The 23,594-nt window shown below is 38.2% G+C and overlaps 1 protein-coding gene across 6 annotated transcripts in view; it reads right to left on the bottom strand.

Moving 5' to 3' along the window:
• Positions 1-6,529: 6,529 nt before the first annotated feature.
• The window catches only part of garnl3 (GTPase activating Rap/RanGAP domain like 3), a 153,868-nt gene continuing 136,803 nt past the window's right edge, over positions 6,530-23,594 (bottom strand). For 4 of the 6 annotated variants that reach the window (XM_062056778.1, XM_062056779.1, XM_062056780.1 and 1 more), the window contains 9 exons: positions 23,520-23,594; positions 22,184-22,250; positions 21,856-21,963; positions 19,807-19,925; positions 19,401-19,536; positions 13,182-13,241; positions 12,249-12,482; positions 8,788-8,908; positions 6,530-8,723 (listed from right to left, as the gene is read on the bottom strand). The exon at positions 23,520-23,594 is cut by the window's right edge and continues 84 nt beyond it. In XM_062056778.1, coding sequence (XP_061912762.1) covers positions 8,567-8,723; positions 8,788-8,908; positions 12,249-12,482; positions 13,182-13,241; positions 19,401-19,536; positions 19,807-19,925; positions 21,856-21,963; positions 22,184-22,250; positions 23,520-23,594 — 1,077 coding nt within the window. In that variant the 3' untranslated portion in view covers positions 6,530-8,566. The remainder of the gene's footprint in view (positions 8,724-8,787; positions 8,909-12,248; positions 12,483-13,181; positions 13,242-19,400; positions 19,537-19,806; positions 19,926-21,855; positions 21,964-22,183; positions 22,251-23,519) is intronic. The other 2 variants (XM_062056782.1, XM_062056784.1) reach the window with 1 other exon arrangement.

Below are 23,594 nucleotides of genomic sequence, written 5' to 3'. Positions count from 1 at the left end.
CATCTCTAAAAGGTACACAAAAATTTCGGTTCGGTGCGTACCTCGGTTTAGAGGTCACGATTCGGTTCATTTTCGGTACAGTAAGAAAACAACAAAATATACATTTTCTGGTTATTTATTTACCAAAATTTGTAAACAATGGCTTTATCCTTTTAACGTTGCTTTAAAATAGCTCTGTAACTACTTAATATGTCCGTGTGTATTCCGTCCTACGTGTCTGTGTCCGTGACGTAAACAAGTTGACAGATAGTTAACATGAAGATCCCAAGGAAAGGGAAGAAAGAGTCCAGGGGCCGTACTTATCAAGCTTCTTAGAGTGCCATTTTACACTTAAGTCCTGAGAATTTGCGAAATTTAGTCCTACTCTCAAACTTAAGAATAAAAGCTTTTTATCAACGTTCTTAAGTCTAAGAATCACTCCTACTCTCCACGATATTTAAGAGACCTTCAGAGGTGTCTTAAGTGGTTAGGAGTTTCCAGCAGGGGATGGCACTGAGGCGAGAGAGACGTGCGCGAACATTCAGGGAGCGGAACGATGTCCTGGATTTGTTTGATGACGAGCAGCTGATCAAACGCTATCGTTTAGACAGAGCGGGTATTATTTTTGTCACAGATTTAATACTTTTCGATTCCATGTTGATTTCTGCATGTGGCTGCAGTGGGCTAGTATATATAGAGCCACCCACACCAGTTTCAAATTAGTTGCCTAATTAATGAATTGGAAATAAAATGTTATGACAGTAGCGTATGTGTGTGACCGTGAGGTGAGTGACGTCAGTGAGTGTGTGGGCGAGAGAAGAGAGGGAGCGGTAGCGTGAATGCCGGCGGGGACTAGTTTGTTTTGTATTATTTTGTAGTTTATTGTCAAAATATACACTCCCATTGTCCACTTAAATATTTCCAAGATATTTCTTTATTCTTAGACAACGGATTCCCTTCCGTGATTGGTCATTTCTATGGACACAGAAATGACGTCACCTAAAATTCCATTTACGGCACATAGTAATGTCGTAATTCAGCTCTGAGTGTGACACTTAAGATTCAGTCCTACACTTCGCTGAAAGTGTGAGTAAGACGCTTGATAACTAACTTTTAAGTGCAGCTTTCAGCGAAGAATTTATTTACTCTTAAGTCAACTCTTAGCAGACTTCTTAGGAGTAATTCTGAGAAGCTTGATAAGTACGGCCCCAGGACTTTTATCTTTAAGAAGCTTTAGTGGTTTTTACAGAGAATGCACTTTTCCTTCCTTCTTGTCTAATTGGTAATTTCTTTCTTTGTTTTCTCTTTTCCTTGTTTCCCTTTTGTTTTTGTTATCTACTCTTCTTTATTTATTTGTAAAACTGTATAAAGAGACACAAAATATATGTCATATAAACACTACTAAGTAACTATATTTCTATAAATGTTTGCTGCATAACATGTTTTCACACATACACACACAGCCCATACAATAGCATGTAAACAGTGTTCATAAAGTTATGTAAATAGCCGTACATAGCTTATGTAACACTCAAAGCCACACATAAATACGATTTACATATGGAATGGTTGCAAACAACACAGGATAATAAACATTATATACTGAGGAGAGACACAAACATTGCACCCTCCCTTAGAGGAGTGAGCGAGCGAGCAAAGAAGCTACATGCTAAGTAGCAACAAGCTAAAACAGGAGAACAAGCTATCGTCGCACAGTACTATTTCTACATTTACACGCGCACTTCATGTTACTCATAAAACAGACACAGGACTTACAGACAATGTTTCCAAGGCACTTTGTGGGAAGAAACAACAAACTTGGAGCGCTGAAACACATAAATCCATCTCGTGTGTAAACGAGTGAGCGTCTGACTGTCGCGCGGAGACTACCGGAAACTAGAGGAGGGAGCAACTCGCCTTCAAAATAAAGGTCCCTTCTCATTACCTGATAATGTTACGTCACAGTGTGGAAACTCGTTCGGTGCACCTCCGTTCCGAACCGAACCCCCCGTACCGAAACGGTTCAATACAAATATACGTACCGTTACACCCTTAGTTTGTTGTATATTATTTTATGCTTGAATCAACTATGTTGACATTGGTTACGTTTATAGATGTGTTACCTTTAATTTGGCTAGTACAGTGTAATTTTTTTGACAATTGTTTTGGTAATATTATAATTGTAACATTTAAATGATGATACATGAATGTGTTGTGGCAGTTGCGGATGTCACCAATATGACGGTTTGAGGAAACACTTGGTTGCTTTTCCAAACACGTCTTAAATGGTGAACTGCCAACATGAGAATGCTAAAGAGGAAGGGCTTAAAGTGTAATGGCTTTGTAAAAACACTGAAACAAAGTTTCATTTTAGCTTGCTATCATTAGCATGCTAGCGTTTTTAGCTACTGGTTTTGAAGGTGAAAATGATTCGTCAGTCTGTGGCTCGGTGGTGGAAAAAGTTTGGGCATCCCTGGAATAAAGATGTGTTTGAGAAGATAAAGAGACAAATAGTGACATCACCTTTTAAACTCTTCTGTGTTGTTTTTGTTTATTTTCTTTTGTCAATTGCGTCATCATACGAGGTATGTCGGACTAAGGAACAGCGTATCTCAAATGCGCTCATCTAGGGCTTTAATTTGAGATATGACTCGATGTGATTTGTGTCACATGCATTTTTGACCAGCAAACTTCGAAATTTGGCGCACTTCCTTCACAATCATCTTAATCGCTAGGGGTGTCCCTATACAGCTTTTTCCCACATCTGATACTGCTATCGGCCCCTTGGGTATTGGCTGATAACAATATCAGCACGAATCACAGTACATGCTTTTATTATTTTGTAGTGTGGAATGTTAGAAAAGGCTTTATCAAGTGAAATGACTCAAACACTACAAAAACACTAACTTATTTATTGTTAACCCTCTGGAATGGACTTATGCCGTCTTTAAGTTGAAGTGGAATGGTAATAGTTTTTTTTAGTAGCCACATTAAATCATGCAGTTTAGATCACGATGCAGTCAATTGAATGATGTGGACTCGTTTGATACTGGACCCTTTCTAATATGCTTTTGCCTTAGAGACTTCGCACCTGTAAGTAATATGCACTTACGATTGTTTTATACATGTTTATATGAACAAATGTGCAATATTGTTCAACTGAGGACACTTATTACGCATGTCTAGCATGTGTCCTCTTGTGTGCTTAGCTGCTGTGTAAGTGCTAGCTTTTAGAGGACTATAGCCTGCCTTGTTTACAAAAACAACCATCACTGTGTGCCTATTGAAGGACATTTAGACGTTAACTGTGTAGCTTAGCAGAAGTAAACGCGCTGCAGGACTGCTTGTATCGGAGATTTTAGATGCAAGCTGGTATCATTCCATAATTGGTTTTACCTTGAACTTTGACCTTTAATGGCGACTTTCAAAGTGAACGACGGCATTAAAAAGCACTCCTCTAATATATATGATAGATATTTAAAAAATATTAATAAATTGTATTAAAAATGTTTATCTTAAAATATGTGTTAAAAAAATGTTTTAATTCAAAAATGCAAATACTTTTTCTCATATATTATAAATTATTTGTAAAAATAAACACACACACATGCACATTATTAATAATGTTTGGCGAAGAAAACATTTGTAAAAACTACAATATTTTTACTTAAAGAATCCATCATTAAAAAAATACTATGAATATATAAATTCGTTTTTTAATATACAATATATTATACAAAAAATATATATTCTAATTATGTTGTTGTAAATAATTCATAAAATGTAGAGAAAATGTTTACATGAAATGTGCTAAAAATATTTTTTTAAATAAAAAAATTAATTATAAAATGTATTAATTATAATAAACAATATTGTATATGTATACATATAATAATTATATATATATATATATATATATATATATATATATATATATATATATATATATATATATATATATATATATATATATATATATATATATATATATATATATATATATATATAATATTTGTATTATAATAATGAATACATTTTATTATTTTTTCATAAAAAAACAATATTTTTAGCACATTTTAGCTAAACATTTTCGGAATTATTTACAATAACATTTATTTATAGTATATATATATATATATATATATATATATATATATATACACACACACATATATAATATTTGTATTATAATAATGAATACATTTTATTATTTTTTCATAAAAAAACAATATTTTTAGCACATTTTAGCTAAACATTTTCGGAATTATTTACAATAACATTTATTTATAGTATATATATATATATATATATATATATATATATATATATATATATATATATATATATATATATATATATATATATATATATATATATATATATATATATATACACAAACCCCGTTTCCATATGAGTTGGGAAATTGTGTTAGATGTAAATATAAACGGAATACAATGATTTGCAAATCATTTTCAACCCATATTCAGATGAATATTCTACAAAGACAACATATTTGATGTTCAAACTGATAAACATTTTTTTTTTTGCAAATAATCATTAACTTTAGAATTTGATGCCAGCAACACGTGACAAAGAAGTTGGGAAAGGTGGCAATAAATACTGATAAAGTTAAGGAATGCTCATCAAACACTTATTTGGGACATCCCACAGGTGAACAGCCAAGTTGGGAACAGGTGGGTGCCATCATTGGGTATAAAAGTAGATTCCATGAAATGCTCAGTCATTCACAAACAAGGATGGGGCGAGGGTCACCACTTTGTCAACAAATGCGTGAGCAAATTGTTGAACAGTTTAAGAAAAACCTTTCTCAACCAGCTATTGCAAGGAATTTAGGGATTTCACCCTCTACGGTTCGTAATATCATCAAAGGGTTCAGAGAATATGGAGAAATCACGTAAGCAGCTAAGCCCGTGACCTTCGATCCCTCAGACTGTACTGCATCAACAAGCAACATCAGTGTGTAAAGGATATCACCACATGGGCTCAGGAACACTTCAGAAACCCACTGTCAGTAACTACAGTTGTTCGCTACACCTGTAAGTGCAAGTTAAAACTCTCCTATGCCAGGCGAAAACCGTTTATCAACAACACCCAGAAACGCCGTCGGCTTCGCTGGGCCTCAGCTCATCTAAGATGGACTGATACAAAGTGGAAAAGTGTTCTGTGGTCTGACAAGTCCACATTTCAAATTGTTTTTGGAAACTGTGGACGTTGTGTCCTCCGGACCAAAGAGGAAAAGAACCATCTGGATTGTTATAGGCACAAAGTTGTGTATTAGTGCCCAAGACATGGGTAACTTACACATCTTTGAAGGCGCCATTAATGCTGAAAGGTACATACAGGTTTTGGAGCAACATATGTTGCCATCCAAGCAACGTTACCATGGACGCCCCTGCTTATTTCAGCAAGACAATGCCAAGCCACGTGTTACATCAACGTGGCTTCATAGTAAATGAGTGCGGGTACTAGACTGGCCTACCTGTAGTCCAGACCTGTCTCCCATTGAAAATGTGTGGCGCATTATGAAGCCTAAAATACCACAACGGAGACCCCCGGACTGTTGAACAACTTAAGCTGTACATAAAGCAAGAATGGGAAAGAATTCCACCTGAAAAGCCAAACGTTTAATGAGTGTTGTTAAAAGGAAAGGCCATGTAACACAGTGGTGAACATGCCCTTTCCCAACTACTTTGGCACATGTTGCAGCCAAGTTAATTATTATTTGCAAAAAAAAATAAAATAAAGTTTTTGAGTTTGAACATCAAATATCTTGTCTTTGTAGTGCATTAAATGATAAATAAATGATAAATGGGTTATACCTGTATAGCGCTTTTCTACCTTCAAGGTACTCAAAGCGCTTTGACAGTATTTCCACATTCACCCACACATTCACACACTGATGGCAGGAGCTGCCATGCAAGGCACTAACCAGCAGCCATCAGGGGCAAAGGGTGAAGTGTCTTGCCCAAGGACACAACAGACGTGACTAGGATGGTAGGAGGCGGGGATTGAACCCCAGTAACCAGCAACCCTCCGATTGCTGGCACGGCCACTCTACCAACTTCGCCACGCTGTCCCAATTGAATATGGGTTGAAAAGGATTTGAAAATCATTGTATTCCGTTTATATTTACATCTAACACAATTTCCCAACTCATATGGAAACGGGGTTTGTATATATACAGTGGGGCAAAAAAGTATTTAGTCAGCCACCCATTGATTGTCAATGGGTGGCTGACTAAATACTTTTTTGCCCCCACTGTATATATATATATATATATATATATATATATATATATATATATATATATATATATATATATATATATATATATATATATATATATATACACACACACACACACACACACACACACACACACACACACACACACACACACACACACACACACACACACACACACACACACACACTTTGGAGATGAAATACACAACATTTTTTTTCAAAACTATATATTCTTTTGTTAAAGATTCTATCATGATTGTGATTAACAGTGTGTGTGTATTTTAGAATCAACATTTCCTTCCTGTCAGCATGTCACTTCATGTTGGCATCAGACAAACGCAAGCAGGAAATTATGAAGAAAAACAAACATTTCCTTCATCAAATCATTTCTTGCCACATCAGCGCAAATCAAAGATCGTTACAGCTTAAATTCCATAAATATTTATTACATATCAATAAACCAAACTACTTTCACAGCGGTGGTCTACAGCACTCGTTTAAAATAACTGCTCCAATAACAATAATTATAATATTAATTCATCATAATAATAACTCTTCATCTCTGCTTCATCATTTGAGGCCACATTTGATACACAAACATTTACAAGTAGTACTTGGCATTAAAAACGATGGCGATACAATATTTTAAGACACTTGGTGTTTTTTTTTGTTTTTTTTGTCCTTTTTCTGGTGAATTTTCCTTTCGTTTTGATATCACAGAGAGGTTCAGCAAGAGGAAATACAGATGTCAATACAAAACAACAAAAAACAGCCAAATGCCAAGGGGGAGGTAGGAATGAGAGAACAAAACGGGAATAAAAAGTCATAATGAACACAGCATCTTTGTAAACATCACCTTCCACCACCTTGGAGGACACGAGCAGAGGAAAGGATGATGAGGAGCTCATGCAGGCAATCTGAAGGCTGCTGTGACAACAAGCCACCACTAGGTGGAGCTCTCGTACCAATGTTAGCATAGTTGGACACACCCGGAAATATATATTTACCCTCTTTTCAAACTACAAAAGTTGTTTATTATTGAGTATTTGATACCAACAAATGTATATTTACCGTTTTTGCAACTATAAAAGTCGTTTATTATTGAGTATTTGCTAACAAGAAAGATACCGTTTTAACATAAAAGTAGTTCATTATGTGGTTGTTATTTTTAACGTGTGTAACTTTAGGACCTCACGAGGCTATATTTAGCAACAGCAGTGTTTAATCTGAAAATACATGTCCATTGAATTAGTCATGTAAAAGCAAGGACACTTTGCTTGAATTGAGTTACTTATTTGCGCCCTCTTAAAAGTTGGGGGGAAAAAATAGACTCACGCATCGTCACGGCAATCGCTGGAAACGTCCCTCGTGACAGGACGCGCGTGAAAGCCTTAAGAACCCATATCCGGAAATGAACAGGAAGTTGGCCATCTTGGTTTACGTCGGCCATTTTTTCGGGCCAAAACCGGGGATGTACTATAACAAACTCCTCCGGGGGACTTTGACCATGTGAGCCGCGGTTAAAACGACAGATACTAGCTAGACACGTAGGCGACGGTAAATTGCGAACGCATTTTGTCTACGTCATAGCATGTGGGCGCGGCGTGGACAACTGCCCCTGGCCGTCACCAATCAAACTGTCATGTCTGTAGATTATGTGTATTAGGAAATGCCAAACTATCGTGACAGATGTTTAAAACGTTGGTATTTTGAGGAAAATTATCATACGTGGCCTGCTTAAAATGGTTCAGGACTACCTGCTACAGTAAAACTTTGCTTTAAACCGTTTAAAATGCAGTTTTACCAATGAATACAAATACAAAGAAAAATCTACCACTGGCACAACAGCGCCCTCACCTGGCTGTAAAGAGGCCAGGCAATGCACAAAATCAGGAAAGGCTCTTTGTATTTGCTAATAGCATGTATTATCCTACATTATGGGATGTTTGGATTACTATATTTTCAGATGGTGGCTACTGGGAAATAGCATATAATGACGTCCAATTCTGTTTACCTGCACACTGAATAGAACACAGGACTAAATATGACAATAAAATATATATATTTTTACAGGATATACCTAGTAATATGCACACCAGACGGTGGTCTTTGAGCAGGTGCGTCAATGAAAGAGTGAATTGTGGTGAATGTTTTACATTCAGTTTGGGATGAACGGTCGTCGCTTCTTTGGGTTGTTTGACTGTTCTGGTCCGGCGGAAGGAGACGCTCACAAGGAGGCCAACATCAAACTCAAGAAGCACGGCAAGCAAAAGAAAGGAGAGCAGAGGTTTTTGGAGAGAAGTGCACGATGGGATTGTCTTCACTTGAGGTCCAGGACGTCCTCCTGGAAGGAAGCGGCGAAGGCGCTGGCGAGCGGCGGACTCTCCGCCTGCAGCACAGACTTCTCCGGCTCGGCCTCCAAGAGGGACGAGGCGGCGCAGACTTCCAGGTCCGACTCACTGGTTTCCGAGTCCAACCTGTTGGTGCACAGAAACGCGATGGTTCTTCTTCTTCGGACAGATGGCAAATGGCGGATGTCACCTGTCGCTGTTTGTCGACGTGAGCGCTCGAGGTTTAGTGTCTTCCTCCGCGTTCTTCTTGCTCATTCTTCTCTGTTTCAAAGCGCCGCTGTCTGGCTTCCCGCTGGGTTCTTCTGTCAGGCCTGTTTTAAAACAAAGGGATATAGTCTGTTCCAGGGTCAAACTCTGGCCGTTATTAACTGTACTGCACTTTTTGAACGATGAAGGACGGGCGGGGGGGTGGTGGTGGGGGTAGGGGTGGGGGGTGGTCGGGGGCATTTATATGGAAGGTCAAGTGAGAAAAAATTTAATGAATAAATTAGTTCATCTTTAAATATTTACTTAAAGGTGTCATTAAATATTTCTAATTGGAATTAAAAACATACATTGTTATTATGTGTGTCGTTGGTTTAATATAATGTACATTTAATTTAAGAAATTATTTCAATATTTATTCATTATTGAATCATTTATTTATTGATTTCCTTATTTAATGAATAATAAATAATTGATTTTATTATTTCATGGTTTATTTTTTTTAAATTGAAATAATTATTTAAGCATGTAATTAATTATATATTTAACACATATAATAATAATAATAATACCTGGGATTTATATAGCGCTTTTCTAAGTACCCAAAGCCGCTTTACATGTTAAAAACCCATCATGCATTCACACCTGGTGGTGGTAAGCTACTTTTGTAGCCACAGCTGCCCTGGGGTAGACTGACGGAAGCGTGGCTGCCAATTTGCGCCTACGGCCCCTCCGACCACCACCTATCATTCATTCATTCATCATTCATTCACCGGTGTGAGCGGCACCGGGGGCAAGGGTGAAGTGTCCTGCCCAAGGACACAACGGCATGGTAAGAGGCGGGGAGCGAACCTGCAACCCTCAGGTTTCTGACACGGGCGCTCTACCCACTACGCCATGCCGCCCCTATATATTTCATATTTCATGATTTAATTATTGGTTTCATTATGTCATGTTTTAATGAATTATTTAGTTATGTTATTTCGTTATATCACTATTTAAATAATTATTTAAACATTTAATTATGGATAACATTTTTTCATGATTTATTAATTTGTCAATTATTTAATGATTGATTTAATTTGTTCATGATTCAATAAATTATTCAACAATTTAATTATTTATTATATTTATATTATTTAATAATTTATTCAATTCAGTCATTCAATTCCACAATTTCATACATTATTTAATAATTTGATTAATTATAGATTTCATTATTTGATGTTTTAGTTCATTTAAATATTTAATTAATTGTTGATGTCATTATTTCGTGATTTTAATAAATATTCAATTATTTCAGCATTGATTCCATTTGTCTGACTGAATTAATCATTTAATTATTAAATTTTTAATTTCATGATTTAATAAAATATTTAATCAATTATTGATTTTAAAATGTCGTGATTTAAAGGAGTCTTTAATCATTTAAATCATTGATTTCATAATCTCAGGATGTAATTATTCAATTATTTAATTAATCATTTAAATATTTTATGATTTACCTTATACTTCATGAAATCAATTATTGATCATTACAATATTTTATGATTTCATTAATTATTCAATTATTTATTTCATTATTCCTGATTTAATTAATTACTTTGATATTGAATTAATTTTCAAATAATTTAATAGATTAATATTTTACAGCTGAATTTAATTATTTTGAGATTTAACTAATAATTTTATGATTGCATTAATTTTTTCATGATTTCATTAATTATAGCATAATTTTAAAAATTTATTTTACTATTGCACTTTATGAATCCATTTTTTCTGTCAAAATCAGCCATCAATGTCAGTGGTCGGGTCCTAACATCTGATTGGTTACCCGGCCCGTCCACCTGTCTGTGGAACTTCGACCAGAGAAGCGTAGGAGTACTGGTCGATATCTTGGTCTAAAAGTGCAGAAATAACTCTGACAACTTAAATAAATTACTCTACTTTGATCGCGACATGCAGCAGGCCCCGCTTCCACATACTCCGCAAGCTCTAAAATATCCACCGCCAACTCATAAAAAGGTATGCGTATATCTTCCTTAGCCTTAGTCGGAAGACTTCCAAAGTTCCAAACATTAGACTACATTTGTGTTAGCCCCGCCCACTGACTTTGATGGCTGAGTTTCACAGATAAAATAAATTCATGAAATAATTGAATCATGAAAAAATTGATTAAATCTTGACGTTATTAAACATTGAAATAAATAATTAAATGAGTTCAATGCATTTTTACATTAAATACATGATTTATGTATTACAATAAATGTATTTATGTACAGTTATTTATGTGTAAATGTATACATTTAAGTTTTTTAATTTTTTTTTACCCATACATTAACCCTGTAAAAACACATTTTAAAAGTGGGCCCTTTCATCCAATTGGTGCAATTTGTGTCCCCAAGAAATAAAATATACAAACAGATGACGAAATATATTTCATATTACAAAGCAATGAGTCCTGCATGTTAATCTGATTGCATATTTATTAAATACAATCAAGCAATCTTTTATAAATAGTGCTGGGACACATTTTCTCTTTCAGCAGGAATCAAAGCCATGTCTCCTACCACAAAATGTAGAAGGAATAGGGATATTAAATATGATAAAAGGAGCGTGTACATTAATTTTATTGCATTACTATGGTTATCATTACACACCAGCAGTACCTCCAAGAGGCCACTAGGTGACAGTATTGTTCCACAAACGCCACACCACTCATGTTCCGTCTCTTTAAAGTGTGAGTACCTTAAACTCCGGACTATAAGCCGCTATTTTTCCCCAACACTTTGAACCCTGTGGCCTTTAAAACGGTGCGGCTAATATATGGATTTTTCTTCACTGACCGCCACAATGCAAATAGTTTTCATTAAACACATGCAAATACACTTAAATGGTGAGCTACTGTTTGTGCTATGGCGCCATCATTTGGACGAGTTAGCTCCCTGCAGGTGCTGCAGGTTGTAAATGTACTTACTGCTTTAAACTGGAAGTATAACAGTCCATAATGTACCTACTCGAAAGGATTCTTCATGCGACATTTGTAGGTTTTATAATACGTGCTATTGTAACGTAAACAAGCTGGCGTCGTTAGCGTTAGCTAATATGCTAACACGTTTACGAGTGTCTGCGTTCGTATTATTAACTTACAATGGCATTCTTTTTGTATTGTTTCAGTTTCGTAAATTCACCAAAACGTTATTCAGTCTGTTTAGCTGATTGGAGAGCTAGCTTCCGCAGCTAGTGGGTCCATGACCATGACTTCTGTTTTGTTTTATCACCCGTTTTACTGCCGTCTTACAGACACCGCTTGGAAACAATTAAGGCATTTAGAAAATATGTGGCCTATCGTACGGTGCTATCAATATATGTAAAACAATTTTTTTCCCTAAAATATAGTGGGCGTCCAGTTGTATCACACACCATACGGAGAGGAAGCGGAATTACCCAGAAGCTCCTTGCGCGTGCGGCTGGCGATCTCCTTGATCTCCATGCGGGACAGCGAGAGCGAGTGCGTGGCCGAGATGAGGGGCGTGGAGGCGATTGCAGTGGCGGCAATGGGCGCCAACGGCGCCGTCAGCACTTTGTTGACCAGCGGAGACTTGAGGGGCCTTTCGATGCTGCGGCCCACCAGGTTGCACAGCGGGATCTTGAAGACGTGTTTGTTGCAGGACGAGTCCCCTGGCGAGCCGGCATAGGGGAAAGAGGACGAGACATTAGACACAAACGTGCGGTTACATAGACAACGTCAGTTTGATTTGACATTTTGGGGAATCGCACTTTTGTTGATGTCCAAAATGCTTTCAGGTCAACTTTCCTCAAAATGTCAAACGTCCAGGCTGAAATGCATGCTGGTTATTGCAGGGTGTTCCACGTGTGCCTCCTCTGAAATATTAGGGGATCTTTTAGCGCTAATTGAGCTGGCCGATCGCCGCAGTAACTGTCCACATGATGAATGCCGTGACATCACATGACCACCCCCCAAGGCAGTTAGAGGAGGGTTTTTTTTGTCAGCGCTCCTTCCTCCGCTTTAGAACAAATTAAAACACACACACACACACACTGGTATTTGGACGAGAGCGGATGACAAAAGTCGCCATGGCGACAGTGCAATCTGTAAATCATGCTGCGGCGGCGGCGTCTTCCAACCCCCCGCCCCCTAATCTGTCCTCATGCGTCCATCGTTTTCTTATCTCCTCCCCCCTCACCACCCTGACCAGTCGCTCATGCTTTCATCAGGAAGGAGGGAGGGAGAAGGGCGCCAGGGGGGCGGGGATGAGCATTCCGGCGTCAACATGCGGCGTTGGAGGAGGAGACACAAGTGCAACATGGGTGTGGCGTTAATGAGCGGCCTTTGGTGGGGCGAGGGTCCTCAAGTACCTTCAGCATCCTTTGACATGTACAGCGAGAGCTTGGTACCGTAGGGGATCCGTATAGAATCTGAAGGAGAGGGTCACACACACTTGGAAGGAAGCTTGACAATGCTAACGAGGCACCTTGGCGTCGCATCACCTCACAGTCTTAATGACAGTGCTGTGCAAAAGGAAGGGGGTAAAAGTGTATCACGGCATGGGTGTTCCGTATAGGTAATTATCGGTATTGGTAGGAGAAACATATGTTAAATGTGAACAGTTTTATTTCAAATGTAACCTTCCTCTGATTTAACACAAACATGAGGAAATGTCAACACAAGCATGGAAAACAATCAACGTAAACACAATTGTAAAATCACTTAACCTCTTAAAATGAAGGTGCAAAATGAAGGAATATGTAAGAAATGCTTCATAAAGTGTAAGAAAATAGTGCAACGTGTGACCATGTCAACATAGACCATGGGTGTCCAACTCATTTTAGCTCAGGGGCCGCATGGAGGAAAATATGTGCACACGCGGGCCGGACTATTAAAATCATAGCATTAAAACAAAAAAATAAAGACAACTTCAGATTGTTTTCTTTGTCTTACTTTGGCCAAAAATAGAACAAACACATTCTGAAAATATTTCAATAAAAATATAGAAAAAAATACCGGCAGCGGTAAAGTTTAGATCCATGAAGGAAAGAAGAAAGTGAATAATGTTTATAACTGAATACATTTACATATGCATAAAAATGTGTTTACTTTTGTAATACTTTTTTTAATGAATTAAGTAGCGTTTATGACAACCTTTTTCCAAAACAAAATATAGAATGTGAGATATAACAGGATAATGCATACATTTATCATTTGTTTTCAAAACGGTTACAAAAAAGTGGGACCCCAAAAATGTACTGTGGGACCCCATTTTTATGACTTGATGGGGTCCTATTTTGAAAATTCCTAGCACCAACACTGATGGAGTATTGGTGCGTGCAAAACAACAGCAGCGGGCCGGTTCTAATACTAATCAAATATCATCCCAGGGGCCATAGAAAATTCACTTGGCCCGCGGGCCTTGACTTTGACACCCCTGACATAGACTGTCAGAATTGCTACTGGCAGTTTTCCTGTGTTTAGAATCACTTCCTGTCCTGGTGCTCTTGTTTTGTCAGTGTTTCCTGTTTGGTCCTAGTGTTTCGCAGCACCTTTACTTTCTGTTCCATGTCCTGTCAGCACACCTGTTCCTTGTTTAGTTAGTTTTATTTAGTTCCACCTGGGTCCTTCTTTCAGTGCTGGATCATTCTTCTTTTGAGACTGATGCTGAGTGTGCTGTTTTTGTTTGTTCCCTGCTTCCATGTGAGTATTAAATGAGTTTTACTTGCATTCACCAGATCCGCGACAAGACTATGTTTACACTGCAGGCCAAAGTGGACCAAATTGGATTTTTTTTTTCGAAATCAGATTTTTTCCAGCTGGCTGTTTGGATTAAAAACAATATGTGATATTTAAAAGACTCCAGTGTAAACACGCACAGGCCCCAATGTGGCCCCGTTGAGGCCTCGACGTCACTTGCATGCGCAGTGCGATGAAGTGAAAACAAAGGAAGTAGACAGGACTCCGTAAATGAACAAAGGAAGTCGCTACTCCTACTACTTTTAATGTGAAAATAAATTTAGATTTTAGAATGAATAGTGATTCTTACTTGTAATGATTCTTAGTCGATAAAAAAAAAAATCAAACAATTCTTTATATATATATATATATATATATATTAATTTTCCTGAATTTGTCCTGTCATGTTGTTGACGTAGATGATCCTACCTGCTGTACAGATTTACTTTAGAAAAGAGAAGTGTTGGATACTTGTTGCCTTATTTGTATTTGACTTTATTAAATGTTTGGGTAGAATTTTATTCAACAAAACCAGTTTTCTTTGACGTAATATAGAAATGTATCAGAGCTGTTTATCCATTTGATGGAGGAATGTAGTTAATCATAGAACTGGCATCCAATGTTATTAAAAAATCAAGAATCGCTTATGAATCGAATCGTTACCGTCAGGAATCGAATGGTGTGGCGCCCAAAGATTCACAGCCCTAATAAACAAAGTAATATATTAGGAAGGTTGTGATCTTTTTATGGCTGTCAAGAAGAGGAAACCCGGACATCAGTGTGGATTTACGTTAGCTTTTTTTTACCTACAGCTTACGCAATGTAGGTAACTTAAGCAAATACGCCACAGCGTCAATTCTGGTTCTTCAACAATCGCTATTTCTCCGGAATCAAAATATATCTTCATATATTACATACAGCCTATTTGCGCACTATTGAATAGTGATGCACCAAAAACTTGGCCGCCTAAAAAAATACTTTGCTCACCGAAACCGGATGTCTACTCGCGCAGACGAACGACGTAGTCGCAATCAGGACACATTTTTCTGTTTATACTAACCTCGCATTTGAAAACATTCAATTCGGATTTGGATTACCTCCTGATGTGGCCTGAATCTGATGTGAAAAGATTAGATTTGAAGCACTTTGGAGCGTTTAGACTGGCAGAAAAATATCTGATTTGTGCTACTTGAGGGCAAAAATATTCATATCCGGTGAGCAGAGTAAAGAAGGTCAGTGAGAAACCTGAGAAGAACAATTTTCTGCAGGTTTAGTGGCAGGAAGTTACAGCTATGCTCTAAAGGGTGAGCACCGCTAAAGTGGTGTGGTATTACCAGTCTTGGTGGGGACGAGTGCCTTGCATCATTTACAGATCACATTGGTCTGACTACGGTCCGTTTAAAAAAAAAAAAAAATCCCCATAAACTGCCATACAGTCAAAGTGACTTCCTGTTTTATCCGCAATTTCTTCATTTTCACTTTCTCTTCTCACACCATGCAAAGAATCAACCGCCAGACAACAAGATGGCACAACCAATGTTGATAGTTGATACTGTTACCTGATTGGCTGTTAGCGTGTCACTCCCACTGATCAATAATCACTTCTTGCGGTTACCAGAGAGCGAGTACCTTGCTTTGTAACTTCCGGTTTCTTCCGATCAGGAAGGAAAAAAATATTGATCGCATTATCGAACACATTTTAAAAAAAATTTGTGTACCTGTCTATCGTGATGCATATTGATATCGTTTTATCCCCCAGCCCTATACTAGGACACATTTATGCAAGAAAATATACCACTATTTCAACAATTAGGCGTTTTTTTAATGTAAACGTAGGATTCAGCACATATCTTAATTGTACATGAAAATTAGGGCTGACAAATTGAACAAGTTTAGATTTAATAGATTAATCACAAGAAAATACCCGCATTAATGATGTATCAACTCAGAATAATTGACCAATTTATTTTGACCGTTCATGCTTATTTTGTAACTTTACCCCTTTAAAAAGACACGAGAAGTCTGGAATTGTGTGGTATGTCTAATTAAGGGCTATCAAATGTAACAAGTTAACTCATGCGATTAATCACAAAAAATATTGCATTAATCATGTATCAACACAGATTAATCAACCAATTTATTTTGACCGTTCATGCTTATTTTGTAACTTCACCCCCTAAAGAGACATGAGAAGTCTGGAATAGTGTCGTATGTTTAACTAAGGGCTGTCACATGTAACGAGTTAACTTTTGCGATTAATCACTAAAAATATTGCATTAATCATGTATCAATGCAGATTAATCGCCCAATTTATTTTGACCGCTCATGCTTATTTTGTAACTTGACCCCTTAAAGAGACACAAGAAGTCTGGAATAGTGTGGTAGTTTAATTAAGGGTTATCAAACGTAAAGAGTTAACTCTTGCGATTAATCACTAAAAATATTGTATTAATTGCATTAAAGCTTTGCATGGACTGGCACCTCGTTATATCTCGGACCTCTTCTAAATTTACACTCTTGCGTGCGCTCTGAGGTCCGAGAGCCAGCTCCAGCTTGTGGTGCTGAAGACGAGACTTAAAACCAGGGGAGACAGGGCCTTCTCTGTGGTCGGCCCTAAGCTCTGGAACACCTTGCCCCTCCATGTTCGAACTGCTCCCACAGTGGACTGTTTTAAGTTTCGTCTTAAGACCCACTTTTATTCTCTGGCTTTTAACACTACGTAAGTTGTGTGGTCCTCTGTATTTTTACATTTTTATTTCTATTTATTGTTTTAATTGGTTTTAATCATATTTATTTTTATATTGTTTATTGGTTTTATATTTGTTTTTATTCAGTCATTGATGGAGCTAAGGATAGTATTTGAATTCTTGATTTTAATATTTTTGTGCAGCACTTTGGAAACATTTGTGTTTAAATGTGCTATATAAATAAAGTGGATTGGATTGGATAATCATGTATCAACGCAGATTGTTCAATAATATAGCATTTGTGTCAAAATATTGGGGCCTTTATACAGTTAATTTAAATTATGCAAGCAGGTTATTTTCACAATCACGATTAATCACACCAAAAAGTGTGATTAATCCGATTTAAAAAAATTAATTATTTGACAAATTAAAACAATTACCAAATATTTTCATGTTCTTTTCCTTTGCTTTTATAATTATCTTGGATCCCAGTGGGACACTACAGTAAGTTTCTCAAAATATCAATACACACGAGATGGGACCAAACTAATCAGAGCGTGCTGTTCAGTATAGTGACTTCTGATTGGCTCCTGCTTAGGCAACAGCCAGTCCCGCCTTTTCAAATGTAACGGTGACTCTGTAGGTGTTATTTATTTATAGAGGGCTCCCATAATGTTCAAAAAACATATTTAGATGGTTTTTGTGCTCTAGACAATTCCTACTTCCCGGAAATCACTGCAAGCTAGCGATCAGCGCAACAGCTGTTAGATGGCGATCAGCGCGCCAGCTTCTTCTCCAGGAAATAAGCAGTAATGTGGAGAGACAATGTGTCTTTTATTCACGTTAGCATTTAAGATAGCTAGCGATCGGCACGCCCGCTGCCAACCACCGATTGGCGCACTAGCTTCCATTTAGCAATAGGTGCACTATCACACACAATCAGCGTGATACCTACCAGCTAGCGATTGGCACACTAGCTGACAGTTAGCGAATGGCGCACTAGTTGACAGCTAGCAATCAGCGTGATACCTACCAGCTAGTAATCAGCGCGGCAACTGCTTCTCTAGAAACAAATGTGAAAAGACAATGTGTTTTGTATTCTTATTAGCATTTAAGATAGCAGTTAGCAATCGGCACGCTAGCTGCCAGTTAGCGATGGGCGCACTACCTGATTTCTCGCTCTGGCTGACAGTTAGCGAATGGCGCACTAGCCGACAACAAGCGTTCAGGGGGCCAGCTGCTTTTTCAAGAAAAAAGCAGTAATGTGCAAAGACAATGTGTCCTGAATTCATGTTAGCTTTTAAGATAGCTAGCAATTGGCGTGCTAGCTGCCAGCTAGCGATTGCCGCACTAGCTAAGAGTTAGCAAATGGCGCAACTAGCTAACAGCTATTGATAAATTCACCGATGGCTACCCCAGGAAACGAATAGTAATGTGAAAAGACTGTCTTGTATTCATGCTAGCATTTAAGATAGCTAGCGATCGGAGCACTAGCTAAGAGTTGGCGAATGGCGCACTAGCTGACAGCAGGTGATCATCAGTATGCCAGCTGCTCGCAAGCGATCGGCGAGCTAGCTGCTTCTGCAGCAAACAAGCAGTAATGTGGAAAGACAATGTGTCTTGTACTTACTGTAGTTGGCGGATCGCTAACTGGCGCTAACGGCCAGCTAGCAATCAGTGCACTGGTGGCTTCTTCAGGAAATGAGCAGTATCAATGAGTTCATCATAGTACGGTAATTAATCAGGGTTTTGCAATATTTAATATGTGAAACTAATACTACTCGTAGGGAGTTTTACCATGATTTATTATAATAATAACAGAGAGGGTGTGGCCTTTTAACGAGCTGTTCAATCATTAGACAGCTGCTTTTCCTCAGGGGAGAAAAAGACCTTTGACTGAAATTGCATAAATAACATTTTGGTGACAATCTGGATAAAGGTGGTGAAATGAATGGATTAATCAAACTACACGAATGATGCTGTCATAGTAAAGAATTAAACGTCAGCAAATGACAGTGACTATTAGAATTAGGCGTGTTGAACGTGTCATTTTTCTTACAGTTTATCTGAGGGTCCCCGAACACACCATTAACGGCTGCATCGTCCGGAGTCCGACAGACCTTTTGGACAGCACTGACATTTGACAAACGCGAGGACACTCACCGTCGCCAAGGGGCGAGGGGAAGACGGGCATCTCGTAGCCGGTGGGCGTTTGCGGGGAACTCTGAGAGCTGGTGTCCCTCGAACTGCAGTTGGAGGCCGAGCTCACCGGGGCCGAGGAGAGGAAGTAGATGTCCGACTGCGTGGGCGGGACAAAGTGTTAAGGTTTGATCCAAAACGGGTCAGTAGTGTTTGCTCATTCAAAAGACAGGCGTGTATGAAATATGAGCGTTATTGCTTTGTAGCCATGCAGATCGCTGGCCATATTTCCCACCGGGCTCATAAAGATGGAAAGTGCTGAGGCGGCAAACTGATGCTGACTCTCACAAGCTGGGAAATGCTCTGGCAATAAACACGGCGCGGGATCGCGAAACACACTCCATTTTTAAGCGGCCGTTGGCGTACTGACCCGCGAGGAGGCCAGCTGCAGCTCGGGGACCACCGCCGTGTACACCAGGTTGCCGTTGACCACCAGGCGGATCTCAATGGAGTCGGTCGTGAAGGCCAGGATGTACGGGAAGGCGCAGACTGCGGGGAGAAGATGAGCACAAAGTACACAAACAGACGTCCAGCTGGAAAGAATGTTAAAAATGCTTCACTCAAGACGGCCTGTCAGCTTTCTTTGTTTGGCCGTTTCCTAAATCTCTGTTGGTGCAGACATGGGTTAGGTGGGATTTTTTTTTAAACTGTCTTTGGACAAAACAAACATCCATCCATTTTCTACCGCTTGTCCCTTTTGGGGTCGCGGGGGGTGCTGAAGCCTATCTCAGCTGCATTCGAGCGGAAGGCGGGGTACACCCTGGACAAGTGGCCACCTCATCACAGGGCCAACACAGATCGACAGACAACATTCACACACACATTCACACACTAGGGCCAATTTAGTGTTGCCGATCAACCTATCCACAGGTGCATGTTTTTGGTGGTGGGAGGAAGCCGGAGTACCCGGAGGGAACCCACGCAGTCACGGGGAGAACATGCAAACTCCATACAGAAAGATATGCACAAAACATAATGAATTATTGACCTATTTGAGGCTCCAATTATTTCACATCAAACATCCCACCTTGACATTTTTTGGGGGGGAATATTTAAAAAAAATTTTGCCATAAGAAAGGATTGTTTTTGGCAAGAAGGACATAAAACATAAACATTTTTTTCTAAACTATATCGACAGCTACACCTGAAGTTGATCAAGAGATTCACTGTAAGAGTTGAAAAAAATAAAGTATTACAAGTGTATGACTTATTTTTAACACTTTTATGAGTCTGGCCTTTTTGGATCCCCAAGAATTCTAGTGGGATTTTTTTTTTAAAGCTGTCATTGCACAAAAAATAATGAATGAAAAACAATGGTGAATATGAATTTATTTAAGGCTCCAATTACTTCACATCATATATTCCACTTTGACATTTTTTGGGGGAAATATTTTAATATTTGTGTTTTTGTCATAAACAAAGATTGTCTTTGACAAAAAGGGCATTAAACATGATTTTTTTTTACTTTATTTCAAAAGATACACCTGAATTTGATCTGTAGATTTACTTTAAGAGTTGAAAAAAAAAAAAATAGTAGTGTATGACTTACTTTTTAACACTTTTATGAGTGGAGCCCTGGATCCCCAAGAGTTTTAGTGGGACATTTTCTTTTCTTAAACTGTCATTGCACAAAACATAATACATTAAACAATGGTCTTATGAATTGTTGACCTATATAAGGCTCCAATTACTTCACATCAAATATTCCACTTTGGAAATTTCTTTGGGGGAAAATGTGCCTTTTTGCCATAAAAAAATCAGGGTTGTCTTTGACAAAAGGGCGTAAAACATTATATATATATATATATATATATATATATATATATATATATATATATATATATATATATATATATATATATATATATATATATATATATATATATATATACATACAATCGACGGATATACCTGAAGTTGATCTAGAGATTCATCGCAAGCAAAAATAATAAAAATTTAAAAAATAACTTGACTTTTTCAAATATATTTTTATGACTGAGACCCTTTGGGTGTACCCTGAGGGTAGCCATAATGGTAACAAAAACTCTATACATTGTATTGGTTTTGATAATGAAAAATATCAAAATGGTCCCCGCATGTTTTGATTTTTCAGTGTGTGGCCCTCAATGGCAAAATTTGGACACCCATGGTCTAGCTTCCAAGACCTTATGGTGAGCTGCTGCCCCCTACGGAAAATATTGATAACTTTTCCTGAACGATGACAATTATAATTGCCGTATTATTGAATATACTTGCACTAATTTGAACATTGGACACATGCTAACATGATTGCTGGTTAGCAACAGCTGGATGCAGGAGGCAGAGTGTGTTGTCTCCATGGCGACGGCAAGCTCCGTCCGGCCAAGCGGTGTGTACACGGGCAGGGTGGCGTGCGGGCCCTGTTGCCGTGGCAACCTACCTATAGCGTTGGGCATCTGGTTCCAGCTGAAGTGGAAATCGGACGTGTTGGACTGGATCATGGGAGTGGAGCCGTTGAACGGACAAACTTTCTTGTAGTAACAAATATCTGTCAGGAAACAAACAAAAAAGGAGAAGGGAACGTGATTGACTTCTTTCCAGCCACAAGCAAAATAAGCTAGCGTGCACGCGGTTGGACGGATTCAGGAAGCTCATCTGCGGCGGTTAATATTCCGCGGCAGGTGGCGAGTGATTGTCATTCCGCAGAGACGCCAAAGCTGTCTCGGTAAGAGACGCACGCTTAAGTGGAATAACGTTCAGGGACTCACAATTGTAACACAACAGCAGACCCGCCTCGCCGTCCTCGTACATGTCGATCGCTGCCACAAAATTCACCTGCCAGACAAAAAGGAGACGGTCACTGGTAGATGCAAAGTAAAATGAAAACTAAATCAGTGGTTTTTAACCTTTTCCACTACAGAGGGGCCCGTGCCCACTCACATATTAACAATGAATCTCTAACCTTACTCTCAATTTTAATCGTATTCAATAATTATATCTAAACTACTTACAGTGTACAACCTTGTCATATGATATGAAACCATGTGTAAATCGCAAATATTTATTTAACACATAAACTTAGGCTAAGGTCAGGCTGATTACAAAAATAAGTACTAACCAAATATACTGCATAAAAAAGGGACTCATAAATAACTGACGAAAAATACATTTACATACAATTATTTTGCACTAAAATATAATTTTCAATGGGGGGAAATTCCTGATAATTCCAGGTAATCAGGGAATTTTCGGAAGTGGGAAACTTGCTGGCTTGAATGTCCAGGGTGAGTACAGTGTTTGGATGTTAGAACGGTTCAAATCGGATAAGAAATGTGGAATATGCAGTCGATTATATATTTCCTTTTGTCAATTGAGAGGAAATTCCGGGAAAACCGGGAATTTGGGGAAAGAGAAAACATGTTTTGCGTTCGATATATCGGAAGAGTAGTGTGTGTGGATGGTTGAAAGGTCGGAATGGGGTTTAAAAATGACGCAAAATTATGAGAATTTAGGGCATTGTAGAACTATGAATACGGCCATTCACTTGAATGGGAATTTCCTGGAAATTTTGCGAAAACCAGGAATTTTTGAAAATATTGACACAAGCACAATTGTTCTAAGTGGTATGAATGAATGGGTTGGTGTTAGAATTTTTCCAAACGGTTGAAAAAAAAAACAATTTGAATTGAGAATGTGTATTTTGGAATTCCTGGAATTTCGGGAAAACCGGGAATTTGTATGATAAGAAAAAATTGTCATTTTGTTGTCCCAACGAACAGGAATGTTTTTTGAAGGTGGAATGGTCAAAAACGGTTGTAAAATGTGGACAGTGAAAACTTTCCAGCAAGAGGTGGAAACGGGGAATTCTGGGAATTTTTGGACTTGTAGATGGTAGTTTGGTTGTCCAAGGTGAGTGGAAGGTGTTGAAAGTGGAACAGTTCCAATCATTTTTAAACCCCATTCCAACTTTTCAACCATCCTCCTATATATTGAACGCAAAAAATATTTTCCCTGTCCCAAAATTACAGATTTCCCCGGAATTTCCTGTAATGTTCTTTCAAAGAAACGTATACTGGACCAAAATGAAACCCGAGAACGCCTCACCCTGTTGGCGTCGACGTGGTGCAGCCGGTACGCGTCGCCGGTGCTCTCGTTGATCAGGTCAAACTGATGCTTGTA

Source organism: Entelurus aequoreus, linkage group LG08, assembly GCF_033978785.1.
Source record: "Entelurus aequoreus isolate RoL-2023_Sb linkage group LG08, RoL_Eaeq_v1.1, whole genome shotgun sequence".
Lineage (NCBI taxonomy): Eukaryota > Metazoa > Chordata > Actinopteri > Syngnathiformes > Syngnathidae > Entelurus > Entelurus aequoreus.
The sequence above is the reverse complement of the archived record's forward strand: the minus strand, read 5'-3'. Positions and strand labels throughout refer to the sequence as shown.